Consider the following 18,741-nt stretch of genomic DNA (forward strand, 5'->3'; position numbering starts at 1 on the left):
GCGGTTGACAATTTGCAGCATGACCCACGAACACGAATGTGATCTTCATCCACCAAATGGATCTGACTTGACATTAGGCAATATCGATCAACTCAACTTTCAGGAATGCCATTTTACACAAACTGGTCCTCCGGACCGTTTACAGGAAGAAGTAATTGGTTGGATTGCATTTGGTTTTGGAGAAGTTGATGACAATAACCCCACATCAGCACCCCTTCTTCGACATTTTAGTAGGTTCAAAGAATGGTCTTCTCCAAGTCTGCGATTCGATAAACCTACGAAGACAGATTTAATAAAAACGGCGAAAGACGGTGAGTTTTTTATTATTGCATTTCTCTTGTTTGCTAAATATAAGGGGGATGTATACAGGCAGTTGGAACTTTTGAAGTAATGAGATTCCGAAACGGTGTGTGTCATCTCGATCGCCTGAGGGCGTTTGTAGTAGCGACTTTTGCGGATATTTATTAATATTAAATAACACATGAGAGCGAGGGCAATATCAGGATTTATTGCCTGCCCAAGGGATGGTGGTCATGATCGAAATACTGATGATGCCCGAGCCGTAGGCTAGGGCATCATCAGTATTTCGATCATGACCACCAGCCCAAGGGCAGGCAAAAAATCGTGATATTGCCCAAGCTCTCATGTGTTATTATTGTTATTACATCGAACAAGCAAACATTCAAAGAAACAAAAACACAAAGACTTCTTCGAGTACAGTTCGCCTTCTGAGTCCGGACCTCAGCGTAAAATGTCAGTGCCGAGTCTAGGGTTGCTGCTAAAGTTTGCCGATCTCCTCAGTGGCGTATCCAAATTTGTTGCTTAGCATAGTCGCTGAACACAGAAATTGCATTCCTTGTTGCCATTTTTGTTCGTTTGCTGTTTACCTGCATCAAAATATTGTCTAACTGTGCCGGTGATAGCTCTGCATGACGTTTCGCAGCCATAAGTTGCCAACTGCAAAGTACAACAAGCGAACGACAAATTGTTTTGCGCAGAAATGATGCGCAGTAAGTAAAATGACGTCATCCATGTAAATAATATCAAATGCAGAGGGCATCATCAAGTTCGCAGAGGCATCATCACTTCGCAGAGGGCATCATCACGTTCTTTTACATGTCACCGTGAGTCTGTTAACCAATGGCAGTGCATGCTGAATGAGTGAGGTGTAATAAATGTATATAATTAGTATAAATCCTACGGTCTGGACAGTGGGTCTAAAAGGATTCAGGTAATATATTAATATTTTATAAACATTTTTTTCATTTACTTTTACAGATTGGTTATCACATGATATATTTGATCCATTTGTTATATATTTATTGCAAATTATTGTTGGAGTATACTATTTGTTGATTGCTAGTGCTATTCAACTGTTTCAAATCATAAATAGTTATTTAAACTGTATTCAAATGAGATTTTTCTGTTTCTAATGGCAAACAGTTTTTCCATTTTTTTTATATCTTTTCATGCTTGTGAACATTAATTCTCTCTCTCTCTCTCTCTCTCTCTCTCTCTCTCTCTCTCTCTCTCTCTCTCTCTCTCTCTCTCTCTCCCCCCCCCAGTCTTCTCAAAGGAAACACACAATCAAGATGGCTTCACAGCAATGATTGGTAAACTTAAAGACAAAATAGAAAGTGATTTGATTGCAGCATTATCAAAGAATGAGAAACGGCTAATAAACCTTATCAATGTGAGTTTAGATAAAACAGGACATTCTTTGTGTGGCTTGTTACTTTTTTCAGGCAGCTTCGATCTTTTTTTCTGCAAAACCAATCATCTTTCAATTTTTCCATGGATCTCCAAGTTCAAAAATTGAATGTACAAAATTTTCCATAATATTTGCATCTCTCATGGTTTTTTTGCTCATGTGTAGACACACGTGAGCATATGTTGCAGCAATGTCTGTCTGTCTGCTGTCTGTCTATTGTGTGTCTGCCCATCTGTCTGCCTGTCTGTGTGCTCAATATCTCAAAAACGGCTCATCAGATCAGAATCAAATCTAGTACATAGATTCAGTTTGCAAATGGCAAGAACTGATTAGTTTTTGGTGGGTGTGGCTTGCTTACTTTTTGCTCATTTGCATAATTAATGATTTTAGAAAAAACAGATATACATTGACAACGACTGCACACAATTGATGAGATCTTCTACAAATGTTGATCACACTACACCAAGATATATCAGCTGTGAAAGATATTAAGGGGTGACATAAAAGGTAATGGATAATTTGCATATTTAATGAACTTTCCTAATTAGGGATATATATCTGATTTGACTTGATCAAAATTGACAAAACTTGGTATGTATATTTAAGATACTATGATTTAACATTATTGAAAGTCATTAAAGCATTTTTACTTCATCAAACTCTTAATTTGCATATATAATGAACTTTTGAAGTTAGGGATATTTATTTGAATTGACTTGACCAAAAATGATGAAACTTGCTATGTACATTAAAGATACTATGATATAACATTGTTGAAAGTCATTAAACATTTATACTTCAGCCACTTCCTTATTTGCATATTTAATAAACTTTCCTAATTAGATATATATATCTGAATTGACTTGACCAAAGTTGATGAAACTCGCTATGTACATTGAAGATACTATGATATAACATTATTGAAAATCATTAAGCAGTTTTACTTCAGCCAATTCCTTATTTACATATTTAATGAACTTCACTAATTAGGGATATATATCTGAATTGACTCGACCGAAGTTGATGAATCTTGCTACATATATTGAAGATACTATAAAACAACATTATTGAAAGTCATTAAACTTTTTTACTTCAGCCAATTCCTAATTTGCATATTTAATGAACTTCCCTAATTAGGGATATTTCTCTTTATTGACTAGACCAAATTTGATGAAACTTGCTATGTACATTAAAGACACTATGATACAACATTGAAAGTCATTGCCGTCTTATGCAGATAAGAATGGACAGTGAAATTGATCTAAATGTTATCACACTTGTGTAATTGGTTTGTAAAGTTTTTTCAAAATTTACTACAGGATCAGTAACTTTAGTTGAGTTGCGGCAAACTAAAGACGGATGATAGTGTTGTTTCACAGTAGGCTCTTGCTGTAATTGTTGATATAAAGCTTTAAAGTAGACACTGATTAGTGTCTGTGTGTATAGGGTAGAGATTTCCCGACTTTCTATCCCTGTACATTTCGACAACTTTCTCACTTATTATTTCTGGCTTATGTACACCTCTTTTCCTGTAAATTCTCATTTTTTTGCCAAAGAACTTCTACAATGTAAAGGAAACAAGAGTTTGATGACAACTAGACTCTGACTTGGCTGTGATACAATGTAACTCAAAGCAGCATATAAGGAATGTAATATGAGTCTGTGTATGTGAAGTGCACTTCAAAGTGTACTCCCTGGTGTGTGTTTATTATGGGTCCATAAAAGCTCTTTGATTTTCACCGTAGTTATAACAAGTCAGTGCAACTTCTGAGGCAAGTTTTGGAACAACTTTACAAACCAATTACACAAGTGTGGCAACATTTAGATCAATTTCACTGTCCATTCTTATCTGCATACCAGTGTAAGCATTTTTACTTTAGCCAATTCCTTATTTGCAAATTCAATGAACTTTCCTAATTAAGGATATTTATCTGTCTTGACTAGACCAAAGCTGATAAATTGCTTTGTACATTAAAGATACTGTGATACGATATTATTAAAAGTCATTTAACATTTTTACTTCAGCCAATTCCTAATTTGCATATTTAATGAGAACATTTCAGTCAATTCCTAATTTGCATATTTTAATGAACTTTCCTGATTGGGGATATATACTTGGATTAAGAATTAATCTGTGGTGAATATTATTCGTTATGTTGATCATAACACTTTCAATGAAGTTGCAAACATGTGGCAAAGTTCAAATTTACACATAACTGCAATATATAATGAAACACGTGAGCATTTTCAGTTCATATTTGGTTAACTACTGACACAATGTACATATTGTGATAAATTTGCTTCGACTATTGCATGGTCTGATTGTTTAGAACTGTCTTGTACTACTGGTCCAGGTTTAGAGTAAGAAATGCTTGTGTATATAGACTTGTGTGGTTTACAAAATTTACAACTGATTTGTTCACAGAAAAACGTGATTCCCGGTGATGCTGCTGGTTATATTCATAAGGAGACACTGTTACAGTGGATCTTAGCAATGACAAAAGCACAGCAATGCTGTCTGAATGACTTTGTAGCCAGCTTATTACGAAGTTTACAAGTTGAGTTGCAGACTACACTAGTGATAAAGTAAGTTGAAAAAAAATGTCTGTCCAAACTCCATCAGTTTCTCAATCCAGCAAATATGTTGTCCATCCCATCTTTGATTTATCAGCGTTCATACACTCCTGAAAATCCTTACATTTTAGAGCTCCTCGGAAAATCCTTGAAAAGTATTGATGTGTGAATTTATATATCGCATGTATAGGAGAGAGTATTTGGACTTCAAAAATCCCTTGAAATTTGCTGTAAAAGTCCTTGAATTTTATGTGACTTTGAGTATAATGACCCTGATTCATATATTGTAATTTTTTAAGCAGATACTGGATATTATCTGTGAAAAAATCTTTGCAAGTAAATATTCAGTCTGTTGCAGAATGTATCTGTACATGATATGTATCATTTTAAGGAAAACTGCTGTGCTCAGAGTTGACTTCCCAGAGCCAAATTGGGAACCATTTCAGTGAAAAATTAACTCTCGTCAGTTTGTGACATTACATTCTGTAACATACTTACTAAAGTTATGGTACCGGAGTTGTAATTGATGACATTTAAATTTCTTGTACTGTATATAATTTATTTACAATATCCAACTCCGAGACTGAAAGACTTTTTTCTTGCAGGAGAGCATCTTTGCGCAGATGGGACCTGGCAAATATTCTGGCAACATTGAGGTGCTAGTGCCTTCTGAGGAAGGTGACCTACATTTGCTGTTGCTGTTCAAGGTAGGATTGTAGCAGTTGACAATTAGAAACCAATTCTGACTGTAAACCGTGGCAGTTACAAACAACGCCTTGTATCACTCTCCTATTGAAGTTAATGAAAACATTGCTGCAATTGCCATGTTCATACAACACCTTTATATACAGAATTAAACCAATATTGTAGCATCATTTACCTAGTGGGTTCCTAAAAATGTTGAACTCACTATTTATGTACTTGAAGTTGTCTTCAAAAGAAGTACATTGCACAATGCAACGGTGCAATGGTATAGGCAAACAGGGAAAAGTAGTTCAAATTAATATTTTGTATACATAATGAATTCTCATTATATATATATATATATATATATATATATATATATATATATATATATATAGATATATATATATATAAAGAGGGAGATACACATGTATATACACACGTATATATATATATATACATATTTATATATATATTTATATATATATTTATATATAAAGAGAGGGAGATACACTTGTAAAAGTAGTTCAAATTAGTCATTCTTTATTAGTAAGATATACATATAAATATATGTTCATTGCATCACAGAATAAACTTGACATTGTACTAACTGAAGAAGTCACTGACATGACATCTGCTGCCAGGATGACACCAGAAATCATCACAGAAGCAGTAGCTGTAGCTCCTTCCTCAATAATGCAGGACGAAATGTGCAAACCGGGAGAAGAGTATGCTGTGGTCTATTTCATATGTCTACAAAAGTTTGATCCAAAGAACAAGGACTTGACCTTGCGATTATGCTGATGTCATGTTTCCACTTCAACACAGCATTACATGGAATTGATGAAAACATCTGACAGTGGAGACTTGAAAGCTTGCCTAACAACCAACCCAATTTGTCATGTATGTTCTTTAAAGAGATCACACTGTCCCTCACATCATTTGAGGATATACAATTCTTTTATGACACTTTAAAGGTCTTCCTGAAAATAAGTCTCTTTCAAGGAAAAAAAATGAGAAATAACATTTTGCCCAGAAAGTGCCGTGTCTGCCACTGACTTTGTATCATTGTTTTCATTTCCAGTATGTGATCTTTGTGTTTTTTCTCACAAAATGTTAGATTTCTTTGAACTTTGCCCATTTTGAAATAAAAATGGCATTATCCATGGCTTTGAATGGCTGGTTTGTATGAACGCATTACATTTGAAATATATCTGGGACCTGTGGTTTATGGACACATCACTTGGTCTAGTCTAAATTTGATATAACTGTCCATTTTGTTGTCATCTGAAAATTTAATAGTTTCATGTTGTATTTTAAAAGTTGTGTCAAAAAGCATGATGTCCATGCATATGCATATAATGTCCAACATTATTGCTGACAATGATGGAATTTTAGTCCAGAGTAGAATTTCATTGTCAAAAGTAACACTGAATATTGCACACCATGTATTTATTGACAAGGCTGATGCCTGGTCTTCCAATTCAATTTGAGGAGGACATGCCCCATGTAACACATACATTGTAAATATTGTCAAGGTTTGCAGCTAAGAAGTGTCCCTTGTAAGAGTGGGCCAGAATTACGTCACATGTGATCCTTAGAAATGCCATCACCTTCAAAGCAAATATACCTGCAGATGACAATGTAACAGATAATCCTTGCATAAATAATTTCCACAAGATCAATACATAGTACTATCAATATATAGGACTTATAGCGCAACAACTTTTGATTGCACAAATTTCAACCAGAAAGGTTTGTAATAGCTTTTATACAGGGGAAGGCATCCCCAATATTTGAGGTCATTTAAATTTACTTGCATACGATCCTCTTCTAAACAACAATAAAAAATATTAATTACAGCATTTGCCGATATCTAGTAGTCTTTCAGAAAATATTTACTTTAACAGGGTAACAAGTTCAGTTTTTTGCAGAGAACTCTGTATTTGGAAGGGCCCAATACTATTACTGCATCCTTAGAAAGTCCTTTTCTATTGCATGATAGGCACAATATTATTCACAATTTCTCAAAGGTTTTGAAAACAGTGTTACAAATTCTAATCAGTAATGCTGTGAGAAGCCCACGACAGCAAAAATCTTCCTAGATTGTTCCATGTATGCTCATGGTGGAAATGTTTCTCAGAAACCTAGCCTTCTTCGTCAGTTGATGCCGAATTATGAAGGAAGCATGATAAATTCTAGATATGTTCCCTATAGGTCTGTGAAGTTGTAAATTTTATCAGCCGAAATCTGTGTTCCCCAATACTGAGAATATTTGAGCTGAAGAGTTGAGTTACTGGGAAAGCAGTAACAAAACTGCAGCACAGAATGTATGCAAAATGCTTGAAATCCATCTGATTTGAAAATAAAATTTTACCCAACTGTTCTGTGTATGAAATGAGTTACATGTCAAGATGCTTTATCGGACATTGTCATTCAAGCCCTATTCGTAAAAGACAGGTATTGTACATGTAACACATTTGAACGGTTTCGTGTGGTAATAGGTTTGCCCCGGCCCGGTTTCATTCTTTGTCGAGTTGGCCCTCTAGCGGGCCGAAGTTTTTGCTTTTCTTTTTCCCCATGTCTGCACACAGCATTTCGATATACCCCACTGAGCTTCAAGGAAAAGCAGAGTTTGGCCGGAAATTGCTTCTTTCCTTGAATGCTGCTAAATTTAGATAAGTAGACTTTTTCATTTGAATTGTAAAGTTTCTGATCCAAAGTGTGTAGTTGTATACAGTGGCAGTATTGTATAAACCTCGGCGCGGAATTCTTTATTCAAAAAAGGCAGAGATGAATAAATTTTATTTTGTTTTCAAAGGTTTACTGCGTTGATAAGATTCTGAAGATTCCCGAAGCACCTTCGATCATGCGCTTGAAAGTGGTTATTGCACCAGATCTTTCTAAAAATGGCCGTCACAATGTTATATTCAGCTCACAAACGTACTCTAACTACAAGAGCAGTAAAACAACACAAAACAAACAAACGTGATTTGTATAGATCAGAGTTGACTAGTTCCCATCGGAATCCCTTTCGGGGGACTAAGTCTGTTTTCGGCAGGGTGTTTGCGTTTTGAGAAAAATGAATTCCTAGACCACACACTGCAAGGTTCAAGCAGGTCTATGGTTCACGTAGTATATCGCCACTGTAATACTCGTCGGGGTATACAGTTTATTAGTTCGCCTATACTAGTTGATAACTTTAATATTCGGTATGATACAAGAAATTGTACTCTCAGCTTTCTAAACCTTACAATTATGTATATGTGAGTAAAATAGTGTTTGGATCCCATCATTCTAGGCCCGGTATCTTCAACTAGTCGCATGCATCCGGTCACCTTCGATCAGTCTTCAGGCTTCACATTCATAGATGGTATTGTCAGCAAGGAATAGTCTAGGAGTGTGTAGTGTACACAGTTACCGAAGAGAGGGCCTGGACTAGCAACGAAATTCATCATTCCGTTGTTCTTAATGCGATTATGGTCACCCTTCAAATCCTATATTATACAATCAAAATGCTACATGTATTCCTCGATAAACACGATGTGTTTTATTTATAAGATAGAAAACGAACTTGATGATCGTGTGGCAAGATTTTCTAGTCCGGTGTAGCCTAATTCAAGGTTCGAGGCTGCACCTCCAGTTCTTTCCTGCAATTCATGTCAGCAAATTAAATGTCCCCTTTTAATTGATTCCTGTTGTCGACATAAGGCCAATTTAATTACTCTCCGAAAGTCCTATCTCTTCTATAGTGGTGTTTACTTTGCCTGTTAAACAGGTACCGGAATGTTGGCACATTGACTGTAGAGAAACCTGTTTACGGTTGGATGACGTTCGTGCCGACGGTGGCACCGATAAATATTATATAATAGCGATAGCAATGTTCGTAGTCACTTCCGCTGTCGAAGGAAAAGTTCTCGCCATAACAACATATAAACACGCGGGGAAAGTTACATGCATGTTGTTTTGGGGCATCGCGGTCATTGACGGTTCATGTCGGCAAAATAAATGTCATTGGTACGATGAAGGCTCCTTAGAAAGGAAAATCTTACTGCTATCACAGCACGATAAGCTTAGATCCATTCTTTAGAAGCTGTTTGATTATCGAACACAGTGATGTCTCACGCAATTTTGATGAGATTAATATTTCTCAAAATTTGTGTTCTCCTGAAAGTGGCAGACGTCTGAATTATTCGTTTGCGTTCAGCATTTCCTCTCAAAATCTCAAAACAGTTTTGCAGTACAGCAATTTGATTTGGTTCATTGATCTGCTGATCGGCTGAAATATCTATTGCACTTCTTTTTCCATTCGGAGGACAAGAATATTACATTACTCATACTAATTTAGGACGCGAAGAAAGCCTATTTTCAAGGAAATAACCTTTAAAAACTTGGATTTCAGACTTCACTTGAAATCATAGGAGAAATGATATTAACTGAATGCGACCATACAATAAATGCATGTCAGCTTTTTTTCTTGCTCTGGTTGCGGTATGATGTCGGCTTTGGCGTAGTTTTTGAGGAGGAAAATCGTACCATTTATCCACTTTTTCTTTCTCAGAACATCATGATAGCGAGATATGGTAACCGAGATGTGAGGATCCCAGGACGAGGGACGATTGATGGCGATGACATGTATAAAGAATTCATTTTGCCTGCAACACTGTCGTTTTATTACATGTAAATTTAAATTAAGTGGCATGTTTGTTAGTTTGTTTTGTTTTGTTTTGTTTGTTGTGTGTGTTTTTTGTGTTTGTTTTGTTTTGTTTTGTTTTTTTTGAGGGGGGCGATAGCTCAGCTATCTTTTTCAGTTGTCATACTTGGATCGTCAGATTGTGTTTGCTCTGCTTTGAGTCGTTCCGCAGCACTCGGTGTTGTAGGCTCTATTATCAGTCACATTTAATACCGGTCCCGTCATTGATAATGAAAACGTACACGTCATGGAATTACACTTTTACATATAAGGCCTACACCCATGATCATGCGTATTTTTATTGTAATATACAGTTATGACTAATAGTTTCGACGTCACTTGTGCAAGAGCAGTATTCAAATATCATGCTAATGCAACATCACGTGATTTAAACTTCCGGAGACCAAAGTTCAATGACAGTAGTGATTGAAGAAAGCCTTTGTGTACGAACCTCAAGCAACACGAACGGCAGCGACATGGAGTCTGAAAATCAACGAATGACGTAAAATTATGAAGATCTGAATGTGTGATCGTCAAAGGTATTTGTTATTTAACTGTACACTCACATAGACATGGATACAACTTCGCAGTTTCTCGAAAAGTGGAACGGCAAATTTCCCGATCAGGAGGCGCCCGATGTATCATTCTTGACTGCCGGAGCAGGTAGGGGTCGGAAGAAATTTGTCCTTCAGGATGAACTAAAAAAAGTAGACGAAACTATCTCTAAGCTCAAATCTGAGCTTGAAAAACAAGAATTTCTAAAGGGCTGGATCGAACAGGAATTAGAGGAGTTTAAAGGGCTTGGGAAAGCTGTTGCGGCTCTCAAAGAGTCTACCACTGCAACTGTGAAAAACCCAAACATGGCGATGGGCGGGCAAGGTGGACCTTCGACGTCACCGCCATTGAAAAGAACAGGTGTGGACTCAGGGCATCAAAATAGTGTCGAGGGTAGAACTGGAAGAGAACCAATATTTAGCAGTGGAAGATTTAAGCCTCGACAACGCGAAAATGTGTATGAGACTATTGACGATTTCCCATTGAACGGCACCAGCGGCGGTACCCCGAAAGCGGCGAGCTTTCCTCCACCAGGCGAAGCGAAAAGCAAGGAAGTGCAGAGACTTGCTAGTTTTAAGACGGGTGCGACCTCTAGTACCAGTACCGGAGATTTGTACACACAGGTGAAAAAGCCCAAACCGTCAATAAAACCAAAACCAGTATCCTTTCGCGGAAGCATAAATAGGAAAGACAGTCCAACACCTCCTACGATGCCCCTAAATACATTTGGCAAACCGATCGTTCAACCACACCTGCACGTGCACGAAGGGAGTTTTCGATCGTCATTTTTGGAAGAGCTCAAAGTAAAGCAGCAACAAGACCAGGTCGAAGAAATCAAACCCTCGGCGAGCGTTAAACAAACGTCACAGGGCAGACCTAAACCAGTGGCACCAGATGTCGTGTATGAACTGGTGGAGACGTACAACCGAAAGAAGCGGCAGGTAAAATGAACGAGCAAGAAGCTGCGGGATTCCTTGAACGGGAGAACCCTCTTTACGACCAGTTGGGAGGCGATTTTGGTAGAACCAAAGGGAACGACAACGAATATGACACCGTAAAGGACGAAATCAACAAGACCGAGACTAATGAGTATATGACTGTAGGCGAGGAAAACTTAGATTCAATAGGTTCCGAAGGAATATAGACTCTATGAGCTATGCAGTGGGGCAGAAATTCCATCACGATCACCTCAGGGACCAGCTTGGGGGAGGAGACTCGGACGACTCGGTTGAAGTGTCCAGTACAGAGTCTGGTGAACTTGACAATGAGCCAGGTAAGTTGTAATGGACACACCCAGCAGAAAAGTTAAGTTTGCATCATTGAGATCAAATGATTTATGACTATCATTTTCAAAATGATATTAAATCTTAAACACTTCGTATCAAGTTTCGTACTTCCCTTAATTGTTTTAAATGTGAATATCCTGATGAAAATTTCCAGTTTCCTGAAAGACTAAGCCCTCACCTCAACACCAACAAAAATAAATGAGGAACCTCCTTTTGAATATCGTATAACACCGACACGTTAGTAAAGATGCAGGTACTTGGTCCATAACTTACATAAAATTTGAAGTCCCCATATTGCAATGAAAGTTGTTACTTTGGTAACACATACTCGCCTATTATCCATAAAAGAAATGAAAATTAATATTTTCTAACTGTGGCGGGTTTAACTGTAGTAACCTTGTCTTATGTGGAAGACTTCCTCATAAAAATAGGAGAAGCACATTCGTAATATTGCTGGACAAGCAGATATTTATAGACATTTTCTTTGTTCAAAACAACATTTCCCCTTCAAAACCATGGGAAAGGTACCCAGGTTGGTTAAGCATTATGCATATTGAAGATGTGACGTGCAAAGGGTACATGCATGCATACCTTTTACAATTGTCTTCAATATGCAACATGTTTGTATATATATAAATATATATATATATTATATATATATATATATATATATATATATATATATATATATATATATATATATATATATATATATATATATATATATATATACAAAATGTATACAATGTGCCCTCCCGGTTATCACCATAATGGCTTTATGGCAACCTCTGAACTTGGGCGTGTATATATATATATATATATATATATATATATATAAAGAGAGAAAGATACATACATACATGCATGCATATATACACACATAAAGATGGATGGATAGATTTATAACTCTGACATATACCACAGCTTATTTCTTCTCTGAGGCATTGAGTGCTCAATGCAGGATTGCAAACCAATATTACAATAAAAATGAGAACACATGAAGTATTTTTCATGCCCCCTGTATACATTTAGCTATCAAAATCCAAAAATACTTCATGTGTTTACATTTTTATTGAATACAGATATATACGTTACTGATAGTTACATAGAGTTTATGTGTGTGTTGTGACATGAACATATGAACTTTCCAATAATGCGTCAATATCGCTTGATTCACGGGTGCGTCACTTGAAATCAAATTTGTATCATAACTTTCATGAACATGAAATGAAAAAGAGAAGTAAGTTTTTGAGTATGGGAAGACTGAATCCTTTGTATAAGGTTATGAAACATGTAGAATTGATGTTCAGCTTGTCAGAGCTCCGGAGAATTTCAAAAGTTAGATATGGGTCACACTTAACCCTTTGAGTGCTGTCATTTTTCCCACCAAAATTTCAGTGCAATATTTTACCAATTTTTGTGAATTTTTCTGTAATTTTTTTGATAATATTGGATCAAATGGACATCATGTTTCGTTGGCTACAATTTTTTCACCAAAATTTTGGCAAAAATTTGAAAGAATTTGACTGGGGCATTTTTATAAAGATGACAAAAACTGACTTAAGTTCTCAAAGGGTTAACTTAGGAAATGTGTGAGAATTGTCCAGTGACCTTAGAGTTCAATGATTACCTACATCTGTGTTACCAAGACTGCTTGGCATTTTTGTTTCATATCCTGATCACCCAGTGGAAGTCAAATTAATCTTTATTATTGACACCTATACTTATGATTGTAAATGAAAAGTCATAAATGTCAAGATGTATTCAGACTACACAGCTGTATTCAAAGACAAATGTTCCGTGTTTGACAACCCAGATTGACTAAATTTTTAGCCTTACATGTACCTGTATGACATGTGCCCTGACAAGTCAGGAAAACAAACACGCCCACGTATGTACACGTGCTACAGGGATCTGATTTTGAGGTGTGAGTACCGGTTCTGTGGGTGGCAAAAATTTAAATCCGTTAAGATGTATCTACCCTTCACACCCAAAAAAGACAAAAGGTTGATTGTATCATAGACAGCAGAGATACGCTCTACTGTCTGTGATTGCACATTTAGGATGATTTCACACGTGATCCAAATATCATGCACATTCACTGTGCAAGGCCGCTCCTCAGACTAGAAATGAATTGAACCACCCACCCTCACTCAGAGGAGAAATGGGAACACATCATTGGTGATGAAGTGTAGCTATCAGTTTATCACATGTAGCTGTAGAGAATAAACTTTTTTGTCCCGGTTTGGTTCATCCCATTGTCCTTACAGTGAGGTAGAAGGACCTGATCAGTAGGATTCAGAGGTGAAAGGTTATAAACGTGTAGGTGGTACATGTAACAACTTGCCCAATTACATCATTTCAGAGTTTCACCCCATCATCACCTGTTGTTTTCTTCGAAAGTCGAAACTCTGTGCAGGAAAATTGGAGTACAAATGTAGAAAGGTCAGCTCCTAAACAGCATGTTTCAGTTTCAGTATGCATACAGTATGTCTAATAAATCATTACACACATGTATGTAACAAATAGCTGGTAGTTTTATGTGTCTTTCAATGCGCCAATATTTACATTGGAGTGTAAGTAGACACGCAGGAGACCAAAACGCAGAAGCACAATAGTTTTGAAATATTTTCCTCAGGATTATATAAAAATGCTGTTTTGTTTATGTCCGAGGTGCTATTTAGAGTGCACACATAATATTGAAGAAAACAGTGGTTGTTCTGTTTTCAAACGTTGTATTCATCCACAGTCTGTCAGTTCTTAGTCATTGCAAATTCTGCTCACTGTGCTATTCTATTTTAGTCCCACTGACTGAGACACTCCCTTGTGTTTTATTCTGCCAAGCCCAGCTGGATGTCAATGACAGTAGTTGTTGATTCAAAATTCAGTGGGTTCGGTTGTACTGTAGTACATCGCCATGGTAGTTAAAAATTTAGAAGTCTGTTGAGTTCAATTAGTTTCATCTGTGTCTAAACCTTTCGATACACTCAACTTTATTTTCATGTCTTCGTGCATGCGTGTCCGCAATCACCTTCCAACAATATTTCTAAAGAGTTACCATTATGCTAAGATTTTACAAATATTACACAGCGATACTCTGTTCATAATATGAAAATAATCACATGTTGCTATGGTGCATCTGTACAAGGCAAATTGAAAGATCAAGTTTTGCAACAGAAGTACGTCACTACATGTAATCAAGGGCTGTCAACCAGCCTATTTCAGAAAATTTTAACCTATTGTTTTCACGTAATTATAGCATTTAAAACAATCTTGGGCAAAAGAAAATTTTGGAGGGGAAAGCAAGAGCTGTTCATAACTTCCCTCCAATCATCATTTGAAAAGCTTTCCCTCCCACCCATGATTTTTCCTTTCCAGTGCCCCTCCCCAATGCCCCTCCCAAATCACAAGAACTATCCAGTATTCTCTTCCCATAGCAGAAGTTGCCTTCTGCCTCTGTCTGTGATTTTGTCCTTACGCTTTCCTTGCCCACGGACATACGTGTACATGTAAAAGAGATGCCCTCTTCTAGGTCCACAGATAGAATACCCCACCAATGAACCAATTGTGACATCATTTGACACAAACAGCTTCATTGGCTACCTGTGACTAGTGCAGTACTTCTTATAAGAACTGAACACAAGTATGTGAATCCATCTATACACGCAGTGTTTGGTTGTATGAAAAACTAGTTCACTGCTCTCCAACAAACAACTTACCGAACAACTTACCAGCATGTCATCAGTTTGCCAGACATACATGAATATTGGCAAATTCACTGGTCAGGGCATAGACTCTCTTGCTTAAGATCCGGCAAGCAAAGCGGTGGCCTGGACCACTGACCTCTGTACTTGGGCAATCCTGCTGAGGGATGCATAGCAACTCAGCGTGGACAGATATATTTACACGTAAGAATTACACACCACATCCTTGATTGAATGTACATGCATGTAGTGCCCCTATTAAACACAGTTTAAAATTAAATTCTATTGTAGAGTTCACGTTCTCGGATACATATTGTAACAGGAGTGTTTTGAAGTCAAATTATTTTAAAACTTCCTGTGGTTAATAGTCATTTCCATTCAAGGAAAGGAAAGGAAGTATTACTGCAACAAGACCTCTATAGAACTCAAAATAAATTCCCCTGCTCCTTACTTTTTGTCGCAGAAGAAGTTTATGTAACAGTTGTCCCATAAAACACATGTCACCTGTGTGTTGAGTGAGTGATAGGAAGATACTTGGACTGGTTTATGGATACTTATTTACACTGAGTTGTTGCTGGTTAACTCAAATTACCTTTCATGGGCTCATATCAATGTAAGCCGAAATGTACATGTGCATGTAAACATCTTATGTCATCTGCACCCAGTGGAAATTTGGAAATACAACGAAACTGCACCTGTTTGAAAGCGCGTACACAGAAAATGATTATGTCATCGGGGTCACAGGTCATGAACAGTACATAGCTTTTGACATATACAACATTCTATTGCTTACAAAGAGGAGCAAAATCTTTACTTAATGAGAAAATGAGAGTGTGGTTTCAGTCCTTATGCATTGTTTGTAGAACGTGTAACTGATTATACTTTATAGTCAGGAAATCTTATAAACTGTTTCCTTCTTCATGTTGAATTAACTTATGATTGCCAACAGCTGAACAAAAGTTTAACAAAATCTGTAATAAGTTCTCCCAAAATATTGTGTTCTGCAACCATGCAGCATATTCTGTCGGCATGATTTCATGGGGATTTTCACCTGTTTTGATATTTGAATCTGTAATTCCTTCAATAGAATGTATAATTTATCGAAAGCTGAAATATTAATCAACCTATTTTGATATTTGGTGCTTAAAGAGAAGTCCTACAAATAAGGATTTATTACATATTATGCAGTATACTGTATGTATTAAACTACATACTTTTATTTTAGCAACTTCTTGTTTTCCAGTGTAATTTACAGACTGGACATCAGTACAGCACCCTTGATGATTTATAATTTATCATCGTATGATATCTTGTCACAGTGCTGTCAGTCTTTAAAAGACTGAAATGAAAGTAAAAACCATGTTTAAATTTATTTTAAGCAGACAGTGATACGTGTACAGGTACATGTATTCTTTCCCACCAAAGATGTTGGTAAAATAATAGTCGTGACACAGCAGTTCAGTCCATTGAAATACTAAACTACATTATTGACATACATAAATATATATTACTAAGAAAAGTAAGACCAGGTAAAAAATTATCATAGTCTTCTACATGGAGCCATCCTGATCTATGTCAGGGTCTACTTTATTGTGGTAGCTGATTCTGTGATGTAACAGAATTGTGAGCTCATATCTCTGAACTGTTGATTTGATACGCCATGTAGAAATTAGAGATACCGAATATAAACAGGAAAGAGTGCGGGTTATTTCTAATTCACTGCTTGGTAGTGTTCATTCATTCTTTCTTCTCAAATTGATATTATACCATCCTGCCGTTTCATCAGAAGTACATGAAACAAGACCGCTGTTCGTGCCGCATGGATGGCATACTGTGTGAAGCATCTGTGTACATGTTACCTTGTGCAGAATTGTTTTGGTTTCTAGGTAATACGCAAACACTAACTTTGCATTCACAACATAGATTATATGTATGTACAGAAGTATTATATGTCATTCACTGGCTTGGGGTTTCAGGACCACCCGAATAAGTTTGAATTGAATTACAGGGGAATTTGGTAGTGAACTTTTTCCCTTGGATTTCCAATTTCCTGCCATATAGCTGACATTTCCAAAGAAGTACTGTAAACTCTACCTTGTCAATTACTTTATGCAGGGTTGGGTTTGTAAAGTAAACACAGTTAAAATGCCATGACAGGGACTAAATATCTCAGTGGTTCTCACTAATCTGGCTTCAGAATTTCTCAGCTGTGCATGAAATACCTGAGAGTCCATTTCCAAAGTCTGGGAAAGGCGGAAGTCCAGAGGTCTCTTGTAGTTATCCACTTTGATTAAAAGTCATTTATTGTGCGGTGTGTGACATAGCATTGTAAATTCACTGGTGTGTCCTGTGTTAAATGTGACCTCTGTTAGCCCTTTACTTTTGCGGTGGTGAGGTGTACACATTGAGGCGTCAAGAAGGTAGGATATTAGAATTGAAAATTCACGCTGTTCAATCTGACTCCGTTGTAAACGTATGGCAGCATGCTCTTGTTCACTTATAATTGCATGCCTTCTGTGGTATTTTATCACCGAACAAGCACACCTGGTTGAGTATACTCTGATTCCTGTATTCACTTCTCAATTCTCGCTAGCATGTAATACCTGTACAATATTGTCCACTACATATGTAGTTCTTGATGAATGTTCTGAACTTTAAATGTAACCATTGGTCTATGTAAACTTTGACGTGTAAATATATACCAATTGTACATAAGGGGCCGTCGATAATAAAAGCTGACGCACGACAAATGTAATTCTTTCGTTTAGGGGGGAGGGGGTTAAAGCTCATTTCGTTTTGTGTGCGTCAAAATCGCATAAGGATTTTCGTCTATTGTTTTCGAGGTGCGACTTTGCAGCGAGAACGCAATACTACCTTCGTAATTCATCGAGAACAAAATGACCACAAAATACGGAGACAGAAAAGACAACAAAAAGACCAAAATGTGAAATAAAACTTGCATGCTTTTTCAACGTGAAATATTTACGTGAAACATTTTCCTACGTGCGAAATACATTAAAATGTTCTGTGTCTTCAGACGTTATACGCATAAAGTGGAGGTTTATTGATCAGTGTGCACTTCCGGTATTTTTTCATGGTGTGCGGATCGGAGAGGTGTCGTGTGGGTTTGTCAGAAAAGGCGTCATAATACAAAATTGATTTCGCATAAGAACTTTCGGTTTTTTTGGGGGGAGGGGGTTTCAAGTAAAACAAAGGAATTACGTTTCTTGTGCGTCAGCTTTTATTATCGACGACCCCTAAGTATAATAATTACATTGTGGCTTATACATGCATACAATTGCATACCTATACAAGATGTCTTCATTTTGGTGTACCAAGTATTCTCCAATCTTGAAAAAAAAGTGGGGCTGCACGGTCACTTTACATAACAAAAGATAATTTGCATATCCTCTTGTCATGAAAATGTGTTCTTTGAATGGTTATTTACATGTGAATAGATTGCTCCAAAAAAAAAAAACGAGGATGGCCCACCTTTCAAAACCCCATGGGGAGAACACGAGGTCTTAAAAAGAC

At 36.8% G+C, this 18,741-nt stretch overlaps 1 protein-coding gene and 1 long non-coding RNA gene across 2 annotated transcripts in view; both read left to right on the plus strand.

The window, feature by feature from the left end:
- LOC139146183 (uncharacterized) lies at positions 1–7,381 on the plus strand. Its single transcript, XR_011555109.1, has 5 exons — positions 1–311; positions 1,566–1,693; positions 4,137–4,297; positions 4,891–4,992; positions 5,558–7,381. It is a non-coding gene; the product is annotated as an uncharacterized lncRNA (long non-coding RNA).
- A 3,961-nt stretch (positions 7,382–11,342) lies between these two features.
- LOC139145574 (active breakpoint cluster region-related protein-like) overlaps positions 11,343–18,741 on the plus strand; it is a 56,881-nt gene continuing 49,482 nt past the window's right edge. The window contains exon 1 of the mRNA XM_070716806.1: positions 11,343–11,490. Coding sequence (XP_070572907.1) covers positions 11,367–11,490 — 124 coding nt within the window. The 5' untranslated portion in view covers positions 11,343–11,366. The remainder of the gene's footprint in view (positions 11,491–18,741) is intronic.

Source organism: Ptychodera flava, chromosome 12, assembly GCF_041260155.1.
Source record: "Ptychodera flava strain L36383 chromosome 12, AS_Pfla_20210202, whole genome shotgun sequence".
Classification (NCBI taxonomy): Eukaryota; Metazoa; Hemichordata; class Enteropneusta; family Ptychoderidae; genus Ptychodera; species Ptychodera flava.